At 35.0% G+C, this 11,331-nt stretch overlaps 1 protein-coding gene across 2 annotated transcripts in view; it reads left to right on the top strand.

Annotated features, from left to right (window-relative positions):
* The first annotated feature begins 276 nt into the window (after nucleotides 1–276).
* pof1b (POF1B actin binding protein) overlaps nucleotides 277–11,331 on the top strand; it is a 33,242-nt gene continuing 22,187 nt past the window's right edge. For both annotated transcript variants that reach the window (XM_067375724.1, XM_067375725.1), the window contains exons 1-3: nucleotides 277–901; nucleotides 2,564–2,632; nucleotides 10,718–10,935. In XM_067375724.1, coding sequence (XP_067231825.1) covers nucleotides 392–901; nucleotides 2,564–2,632; nucleotides 10,718–10,935 — 797 coding nt within the window. In that variant the 5' untranslated portion in view covers nucleotides 277–391. The remainder of the gene's footprint in view (nucleotides 902–2,563; nucleotides 2,633–10,717; nucleotides 10,936–11,331) is intronic.

Below are 11,331 nucleotides of genomic sequence, written 5' to 3'. Positions count from 1 at the left end.
TTGGTGAACTAATGTGGATATAAAATTTGCAAAGATAAATTTATAACACAGCAAGCATTGTCTGAGTAACATTATTGTCCTAAAACAATGACTTTAAAATTTAGTTACATCTTTACTATTAACATTAATAAATGTGCCAATACTTTCCCACAGTATACAGGTGGAAAACAACAGCTATTCGTCGCCTCCTCCCTGTGGCTCCTTTCAGATATTTGAGCTGAGGGAGGAGTGATTGAGGGAACACGCCTCTTCTCATTTACACAACATTACTGGAGATACTTCAGGAGTCGGGCAGCGGCGCGCATAAGGGCTTCGCAAACTTCCCACAATTATTTTTTTTCATATCAGTGATATTTCTTTTTTAATTTTCTGGACTTACACAACTACAGAAATGACTCTACCATACTCCCAAAGCGTGACAACACTTAAAAGCGTGTCCGTCGGGGAACCGAGCACACAGACTGTCTTTACATCCACTCCTGTCGGGTTAAGCGAAGGTTCGACGACTTACCGAACGGTAAACCTCACTGGAGCTCAGCTGCAGCCATCAAGTCCTATCGGGATAAGCGATGGTTCGACGACTTACCGAACGGTAAGCCTCGGTGGAGCTCAGCTACAGCCATCAAGTCCTATCGGGATAAGCGATGGTTCGACGACTTACCGAACGGTAAACCTCGGTGGAGCTCAGCTGCAGCCGGTCCAGTACATTAACAGCCAAATGGAGGGGAACGTGATGTACGGGGGCGCGCGTTACCTGGTGCCCATGCAGCAGCGGCCCGCGGAGTCATTAGTGTACCTGAGTCAGGCGCAGGCGCCGCGCGTCATGCAACAAGTGTACTTACAGAACGTTCAGCCCATGAGCGTTAGCAGCGTCGACGAGACCGACGTCTACAGACAAGTAGTAAGTGTTCATTTGTAACTTTTCCTTTCACTTTACAGTAGTATTTAAATGGTTACGTTAATATAAATTATTACTATACTATATTTACAATGTAACTATTTATAGGGACCCAGGTAGTTTGGATAAGAGGAGAAAATTTCCAAAAGATGCTGCTGATGTTGTCATGTCGATACAGCTGTATAGAGTTTATGTTAGTACATAGTATTAGTTCAAACGTTTTAGCGCCCCCTAAGATCAGAATTGAAATTTGACATGAATGTACTAAGGTACCAAGTTTTATGAAATTTTTGTCTAATTAGCTAATTAGAGCTAATATTCTCAGTACATATTTAGTACACAGCCTCTACATACCATGTTGTATGCATATGTTAAATTTCATAATAATCTGGCCTTCAAGTTATTATCTGATGAAATATGAATGCTGATTTGACCTATGATATTCTAAAGGTGTTAATTCACCCACAAATTAAAATTCTGTCATTGATTACTCACCTTTGAAACCCGTAAGACTTTCTTTCATCTTTGGAATGCAAATGGAGATCTTGTTGATGAAATCTGAGAGCTTTCTGTCCCTCTATAGAGAGCCTATGCAATTGCAACTTTGAGGCTTCAAAAAGTTCATAAATAGTTTAGAAAACTAATCCATATGAATTGAGTGGTTTAGTCCAAATTTTCTGAAGAGATTTGATTGCTTTTTATGATAAACAGATTTAATCTAGGCTTTTACTCCGATATAGACATTGTTCAGCGAACATAAACAGAATCTCAACCGAACCTGAACATGCTGCATAACACACAAGAATAAATCTGGAAGAGGTTTGTTTTCACGCGTCATTCAGGTTAGGTTGAGCTTCTGCTTATGGTCACTGATCAGTGTACTCAATATATGTGAGTAAAAGCCTAAATTAAAAATGTTCATCATAAAAATCGATTGAGTCTCGTCATTTGCGTTCTGAAGATGAACGAAAGTCTTACGGGTTTGGAACAACATGAGGGTTAGTAGTTAATAACAGAATATTCATTTTTGGGTGAGTTAAAGGGATACTCCACCGTTTTTTCATATTAAACTGTTATTCCCTTAACTAAGACGAGTTGATACATACCTCTCTCGTCTCAGTGCGTGCACTAAATCGCTCTGTCTTGCGGCGAACTTTGTTAGCACTTAGCTTAACCCAGTTCATTCAATAGGGGCCAAGCAGAGAAGCTACCAAACACCTCCACGTTTTCCCTATTTAAATACAGTTACTCGAGTAGTGTAACTCGACCTAGGACGGTGACACAAAACAAAACGTTGCGCTTTTCTAAGCGTGTAAAATGGATAACTATATTGTATGGCGGAATACCATAGCAAGTGCTCGGGAGTAATAGCAGTAATATCTTCACTCGTGAAAAGTCCTCTCACCGGCCCCTGCTCCCTCTCCTCCTCCCTCTCGTTTCCGTCAGTAGAACCAACGTGACTTTTACAGTAGAGGGAGCGGGGGTAACAGAGTAACATGAACACTGTAATGTAAAGTGTAAATTTAAACCCACTTTATAAAAACTTGCATGTAATTAGCAAACCTGTTAAACGGGTCAGTGCATGTCAATTCATGACTTTTCAGCACAAGACAAAACATGTTCAACAAGCCTGATTCATTCACATGTTTCTTTTTCTATATTCAGAACATAAATGGACAAACGTCTTTCTACAGCCAGTTATCCAGTCCAGTCAAGAGCCCTGAACCATCTGAGGTAATAAAATAACATGTATTGTGTATGCAAACAGGCACATATTCACTAACATTTAAGTCTGAATACTTTTTGTATGCAATAATATGGTTAGCACACAAACATACACACCCAAAGTTACCCTTGACCTCTTGACTTTCATGCCTTTACACGCAATACATGAGCAATAGGTACTGTATTACACACGCTTTCCTCTAGGTTTGTTCCTGCCTCTGGCGTGTGAGATGAGCCAGGAGAACAAGCTTTAATGTAAGCCAGGCTTTAGTCTGTGTGTAGTTGCACGCACATGCTAATATGACAACAATTTATGCATTTGAGCACAAGTGCAGTACCTGCAGGGTTTAGGGTGTGTCTCCCAGAAAGAATGGACTCTGTAATTCCCAGAGGAGACTGTGTTCACGCCTATTTAGATTGGGCCCGACAATAGTCATAATTTTGCAAGGAAAGTGCCTTTTATCGCAACTGTTGCTGTCAACCGGCCTGCAGGTGATAAGAAGATGACAGGTATATATTGGAAGAGCTTAAATGTGTAATACCAAACAAGCACTTTGCTTTATGTGACAATGTTATTTTTACATAACACACTAATATTGAAAAAAAAAAAAAAAAAAAACGCTTGCAGTCGGGGAGGAGCTGAAAACAGAGAGGTGAAGTCGGACACTTTGTTTCTGTTTCAAGCGGGGTCTACATTTTTTTTTTTATCAGTTTTATTTTGATACAATGTTTATTAGTTTGTTTCTATATATAAAATGTCGATATAATGTAAACTATTTGCTCTGGATTTTGTTTTAAATGATTTAGTTCTTTGGTTGTGTTTGTTGTTGTCGACTGTTGCTATTGTATAAGCAGGATGTGGCAGTTTATTGTTGTGTATTTGTTGATACCTCATTCCAAATTATTTCTGTGATTAAATCAGAGACCCCTATCAGCCAATCACTGTGGGAACAGTCATAGTGTAGATTCATAGTAACGAGGTCAGTCAGCCACGCCCTTTCTCTTTGCTTAAGACTTCTCTCTATTCCTTAGTAAAAGTGTGTCTCAGCAGCTTTGTGAATAGGTATTAAGAGGAAACTTTTAGCTAAGAACTTTTACTACTATGTAGAAGAACTCTTAGTGGTAAGATAAAATTTTTTTACGAATATGGCCCCAGAAGAAAAAAATAAACTTTGTAAGTTGTTATCTGTTCAGGTTTCTAGCAGTTTTGTTTTTAAGACTAAATGGGCACTGCCAGTTCATTCTGGTTTTAACCCTTGAATGTGAAGGTCTAGTGCCATATAAGATTGAGCATCATCAGTCATTCATATGGCTTATCCTAAAATTTGAAAAGCATTACACTCAATGATTTAAAGAGAGTTGTCATAGGGTTGTGCTTGCAAACATGCTGGGACAGGAGTTGCGAGCACATCATCAGCTTTAAGTTTCGTACACAAAGGGTAGATTTAGTTCTGATTAGGCATACTGTACTCAACACAGAACACACTTAGGTTGTCTGAAATTGTAGGGTTTCAATATGAGATGGCATTGAAGATTGGTTAGGAGTTTAACATGATGTCATTGAACTGATGCATGTACAATGATGAATACAAAAATGGGCTTTAGTATCTTTGGTATCTTATGCAAACAAAATGTAATGCATACTGTAACTTTGTGCTGTGGTTCTTTTGTGTTGATAAAAAAAAAATGAAGGTGACTAATGCAAAGTGGACTCATTGGTTAGCAGCAGGCGTGGTGTAATACAGAAATTTGTCATTAGGTCATGCATAATTGCTGAGGTCAGACTTTGTTTCAGTTATATTGAATGTTTAGAGTTCTGAATCTTGCTACATAAAAAATTAATAATCTAATATTTGTGTGCATTTGAGTAATTAATTAATTATTTAATTAGAGATAGAGAATAAATAGAGATTTATTAATTGCTCAGAAAATGGGATTTGAGCTGATGTGGAAACATATCAGGAAAGTATTAAATATGTGTGCAAGAAGAAAAAACATTTTATGTTATCAAAGACAACCATGGTCCATGTGTAAAATTTTATAAACGAGCCCCATATATAATAAACTTGTTTGTCAGGATAGTGCATGTAATTACAAATACTGTATAAAATATGCATTTAGCTGACAAAAGTCCTTTCGAGTCCACTGAATAATGTCAGCAAACAGTTGCTATCCGTAGTAGTTGTCACGGGCGTAGCAAGGATGAGGAAAGGTGAGGATCTTTTAGCAAGCAGTTCCATGAACATACAAATACAAGGATAATCCAAAACAAGAAGCCAATAGTAATAATCCAAACAGTGAAAACACAGGAGACATAACAGCTTTACAACAAGTACCGTATTGTTCCAAATAAGATGACCCTGCTTGACCCGGAAGACCCCCCTTTTTCAAGATGTACCATTTGGGAAAAGGTTTTTTGAAGACTAAATCTTGAATTTTATAAAGAAAATGCTTTTATTTGAAAATAATTGTCATATTGCATATTTTTAATTTTTTAATTTTTATATTGAATGTATGGTAAATACTGGTAAAATGTACCAACGCATTTAAAAAATACATTTAAAAAATAAACACTTTTTGTCATACCATAAAAATAACCTGTAACCCATCTGAATTATATAACAATTAGGTACCGTCTTACATTTTAAAGACAAGTATGGGGGAGGTTTAGTACTGTCAGCGAGGCCCGCAAACGTGTAAGCTTTTCTTTGACCGTTAGTGTTTTTAGAGTTTTTGTGCTCAAAATAATGTAACATTACACTCTGACACACCATTTTTCTTAGCACACTCATTTAACGTGTATTTGGCGGCACCTAATACAAGAGGCTAATGAGGAACAAGTGTGTGTGATGAGTAAATATGGAAACTAACAAGATGGCAATGGAAACAAAGGAAACAGGAACTACGCAGAAAATGAAACCAGAAACATCAAGGCAACAGAATAACAAAATAAGAGTCCTTGAACATAGACACAGAGTAATTGTGATAGTAGTGGGTTGAGCTAGCTATTTTGTTGACTATTATTTAATATTTCACTTTTACAGATTAATTTTCTGCCATAGTTTTTCCCAAAGGAATTGTTTTACAGAAGTTTCAAGTTTTTAATAATTATATTTAAAATTCATTTTGCCTTACACATATTTCTTTAATAAAAGTAAATTTAGAAATAGCTTGTAATTATGATTTTATACATTATTGGTAAGACTTGAATGTTTAAATTTAGAACTTAACTTGAATTAAAATTAACTCATTACTTGACTGTTTGAGTTTTTCCTATGATTTTACTGTTTGACAGCTGACTCTGAAAAGATCATGATTTAGGCCTGACTCTTGCAAAACAATAACTTAGAGCAAAATCTGAATGCAAAAACCATGTTTCTTTGTCAAATCGCTGAGGGATTACAATATGTAAAAATGCAATTATAATATTTTCCATAATTCTTGGGTGCATGAGAGCATTTGAATTGGGCTTTTTAAAATCCTAGGTAAGACCTTAAATAAATTACATTTTAAAATGAACCAGAAGGACTCAGGATCATGTGATTATAAACAGAAAAATTATATTGAAATATTCTTAATGGAAAGATTCTTTCTAAAGTGTTTCAGTTTATTTTTATTTAGAACAATCATCACCTAATGAATAGTTTGGAATGATATTGTTTACAATAGCCAAAGAGAACTGATCTCTTTATGATGTTTTATAATGGTAAAACAAAACAAAACTGCAGTCCCTGCCTCCATTCCTTCAAATGTTAAATCTCTCATTTACTCTGTATCTCTCTCCACTAGCTTTCTGTGGTCAGACACAACTTTAGTTTGAAAACCGAGCTCCTCCTTCCTTTCATTGTAGACCAGAGCAATGACCTGCTGTTTTTACACTGGAACAGAGAAGCTTTTGGCTCACACATTGACCTATTTTTGCACACAGTAAGGTATTGTGGAAAGCAAAAGGCAGAAAGGACATCCCACTGTCGCACGATTAGTAGTAATGAATAGTAGTGTCTTCTCATAATTCTTGGGAACTCGCTTAACAAAAGGTTAGATAAGATATAGATGTTTGTTTATATTCACATCAAAGTAAAGGGACACTTTAAGCTAGTTCCTATTTAATTAATAGGTGATAAAGTAAATCATTTTGCCCTCTAAACCATGTGTACATTTCTGGAACATGTGAAAAACAAGAACATAACATGTCTGTGTGAATGGACTTTACATATAATATAATTAATTTGATTAAAATTGCTAATTAAATGACAGCCCTAGTGATTATGGATTCAAACTGACCCCTACAGATTATTTAAAGGCTAAGTATTTTTCAGATCTTTATTAACATGGTGGGATATAGGCCTATAAAAAATGTTATATAGATCTGCTGTAATGTTAATGTCAGTATTACAACAAAATGAACCATTTCCAGTGCAGAGTTACTCAATCCTGCTGTGGGAATATAGGTTACGATATTACAGCTGAATGAAATTTGCATATAAGAACTAGAATGGAGTTCAGGTGATCTGGAATTACTCCCAGAAATCTTTTGTGCATTGACTCTTGATAACCCATATATAATTTTTTTTTTTTTTTTTTTTTTTATAAATACACACTCTTACTCATTATGCATAAGTGGGAGTTTATTGGACTTCTAGTTCTAGTGATACTACCTCTAATCTGAGTGAAACTAGAAGCACTAAACTCTATTATGTGTCCTTGCTTGCCGTGTGCAGAACCTGCTGCAACTTGTCAGATGGTAAAAGTAACTAATGTCCAAAGTACTTTTCAATCATTGATGATTTCTTACCTTCTTAATCTTGTTAGAACACACCCAGGCACAATCTTTAATTCACACAATGCTGCATTCACTCATGCACAGCTAATCCTGTAAAAATAATAACTTTTGTAATATGCGCAACTGTTAACAAGCCCGGCACTTTGTTGTAGCAGCTTCAAACCGGTTTCGGCACAGCGGTCTCAGTAGTGAGTCCACACACCCAGTTAACACCGTCACTGCTGGTCTTTCTGCCACAGAATGTGTGGAATGTTCTCAAGGCCTGACACACCCGCTGTCAAAAACACTTGTCTTTTTGTAAGTGCTCTCAAAACAGATGCTGATGCTGCAAACACCTAAACGAGTATCTCTTTTTATAGTACTTTTGCTGCATTGCTAAACATGCAGTTTTTTCTGAATGCAATGGACAGAGCAGATACACTTGTAAGATACTTACTCCAGTTGTTCTTCTGGTAGAGCATGGTGCTAGTTTGAATCCCAGTAAACGAACATACTAATGAAATGCGTAGCTTGAATGTTCTATAAATTACTTTGGAGAAAAGTGTCCTCTAAATGTAATGATTTTTGATGGTTATTTTATTTATTTTTTGAAAATCATTGGGTTTGGAGTTTTATTCATTTTAATTATTATTATTATTATTTTTATTATTATTATTTTTATTTATTTATTTATTTATTTATTTATTTTTTCTGCCCTCAGGGCCATCTAGTGTTATGCCAACAGAAGGTTATTCATTTAGTTTAATTTTTTTAATTGTGAAAATGTCATTCACATACACACTGGCTGTCATTTCATAATTAAAATGTTAATTCATAATTATAAAAGAAATAAATAGTAAAATAATTTAATGTTTTTGCTTTTTTTTAAAAATTTTTTTTAGAATTACTGAGACTCTAATGGGATTCTAATGATTTAGGCTTAGGAGTGGATTCCGCTAATATACACCTGTATGCTGATGATGCTAATATAATAATATAATTATTTATGCAGCAGCATCTTCTTTAAATAAAGCTCTCTAAAAAAAAATTACATTTAAAAAAGACAATATATGATTTTTACTCATACTCATAAGGAAACAGATATGGCAATTTCAACTTTAGATGGCACACACAAAAAATTTATAAATATTATTATATTATAAATATTTAGGCGTATGGTTGGACAGACATCTAGCTTTTAACGTCCACATTGATAATTTGCTGAAGAAGCTTAAACCAAAATTGGTTTTCCTTTATCGCTTAAAAAAATGTATCTCTCTAAAAGGATCTCTTTTTTTAATCTATAATTGATTATGGTGACTTTGTTTATATGCATGCGGCTTCGTCATTATTAAGGAAACTGGACTCTGTCTATCAAGCAGCGTTACGTTTTGTGTGTGGTGCAGAATCACGCACACATCACTGTATACTTTATGAATCTTTAGCATGGCCATCTTTACAATATAGGAATTTGCATATTTATTGCTAATTATTTATTGCAAATATTTATGGCACTTATAGGTAAATTATCTTTATTTATTTTAAAACTCTTAACTTTTTATACTAACAGTTATGGTACTAGATCATGCTTTAGATACATGCTTTTTCTTTTTATGCCCCTTGGGCATGGAATGACTTGCAAAACGTACTTAAACTGGTGTTTCAGCCACCTTTTGAATAATTTAAAATATATTTTGCAGTCTGTATTAAGCATCTTGTAAGTGCTTTTCTAACCCTATTTTTATCAGCTTGTTTGATCTATTTTATGTTTTGTTTTAGTCCTGTTTTGTGCTGCCGTCTTGACCAGGTCTCCCTTGAAGAAGAGATTGTGATATCTCAGTGGGATCTTCCTGGTTAAATAAAGGATAAATTAATAAATAATAATAATCACTATTGATAAAAATTGAAAAAAATACTAAAAGTGAAATGACAAGTCATGGTCAATTACTTGTCATCAAAATATGATCTTAATTGTCTTAAAATGTGATTTATTCTCTTATAATTCATATATTTTCTTATTTTATATAATTTCTTATTTTGTGTCTTTTAATTTTGAGGTGAAGTCTGACCTGGGCATGTTTTTGGTGAGATTCACCCATTCACTTCTAACTTAAATTTAGTTAAATTTTAGAGAATTTTCTCTTAAAGTAGAAAAACAATGAATGGTGAGGACCAGAATCATTATTAGAGAAACTAAATCAGTCATCTTGGTAAATGACTTATGTTACTGTTAAAATTGAAACCTAAAGATCTTATGTAGTGTTTAGTTATAATTCTGGATGAAACCAGACCCTGAGTGAATCCTTGTGTGATTCTCTCTCACAGATCAGTGGAATCTGGCCCGACCACTCCGACACACCTTGAGTTTTGAAGTTACTGGAGAACTGACAAAACCGTTGCGCTGTGCCTTGCATTCTATGTCGTGCCATCAGTCATTTTGAAACACTACACAAACATTGCTAAAGCTTTTAGAATGCAAAAATATCAAGCTATTTGAAACACTATTCCTTTCACAGCCTTATCTATGATTGTAAAGTATCATGTTTTGTGGTCTGTTTTCTCTTTTACATTGTTATTTTTATTTATTTATTTATTTTTTTTGCAAAATGTAACTATATTATTATATATAAAATTTATATAAAGCACGTCTCTCACAAGGAACGTAAAGGCAGTGATTGACATGCTAGAGGGCCAGAGGGCCAATCGTTTACGCGATGATGTATAAAAAATGTATAAAACAAAACATCCTCTGTAGCACCTTTAATTGCTTGTGTCACAAAATGTAAACTATTATCGGCCAGCTTTACTCTTCTAAATGTGACAATAAGCCTTATAAAGACCTTATACCTTTATGGTCCACTTAATTCCCAGCATGTAGTTTTATTTTATGCAGCATGCAGTTTTATCTGCGTTTATTGACCTAGTATTGTTAAAGAGGTCACTCATGAGTGTCTGATCTGGATCCATACACATGGGTGTGGTGTTTAACTTACTATTCATCGAGGTGTGGACTGACAGATTTCTCTCATATGTCGTTGTCTGTCATATGCATCACTCACAATCTACTTTAAAACACACACTTGTAAAAGTTAACCCTCATTTCTAAGTATACATAGACAGAGTTTGTTGGCTTCTTCTAAAAAGTTTCCTCCATTTTGACATTTATGTAAGAATCATGTTTTGCATGTGTCAAGGAAGAGCAGTCCTGTAGCTGATTTGTTTTAATATTAAACTTTTGAGTATAACATCTAATAAAATTCATGTAACTCAACTAAAGTTGTGCACTCCTACTCCAAATATCCTCTCTTCACATCCTGTTTGCATTTTTCCAGTCGGAGTTGGTGGAGAGTTCAAGCATTCAGGAGGAAGTCGTGGACTTAAGAGAAATAAAGAATGGCTTCTCAAGTGAGATCAAGACCGAGGTAATCGAGGTGGAACCAGTCGCCAAGCTGGACAACCGCTTCTTTGGTGAGCTTCTTGCCGAGGTTTACCGCAAGAACTCCGATATTCACACCTGCATCTCTGAGCATGTAGCGAAGATCCGGGGAAGGTAGAGCACGTCCTTCAGCATTTTAATGCTTTTTGCAAGCTAATTAATGAAATGCCATGCTTCTATTATAATGAGATATACTGTAGTTGTGTTTCATATACTGTAAATTGTGTTTCACATATTTATATTTTTTCTTAGTGAATTCCTCCCTGCGTGTCTTGATGGAGAATTTAAATTGAAGATTTGCATGCAAATAACAGCCATTAACCACTATGCCACTATGTAGATGATTGAAGACTTGACACATGAGAAAAATCTATTACAGACCAAAAGGAAATCTCATGTCTTTACATAATCTACGGTCACTTTCTCAAATGACTCATTAGAGTGATCAAAAACCTTAAACCTCTACACCTTGTCTAAAGCTGTCTAAGAACGATGCTCAATCCAGTGATT

This window comes from Chanodichthys erythropterus, chromosome 22 (genome assembly GCF_024489055.1).
Source record: "Chanodichthys erythropterus isolate Z2021 chromosome 22, ASM2448905v1, whole genome shotgun sequence".
Lineage (NCBI taxonomy): Eukaryota > Metazoa > Chordata > Actinopteri > Cypriniformes > Xenocyprididae > Chanodichthys > Chanodichthys erythropterus.
The sequence above is the reverse complement of the archived record's forward strand: the minus strand, read 5'-3'. Positions and strand labels throughout refer to the sequence as shown.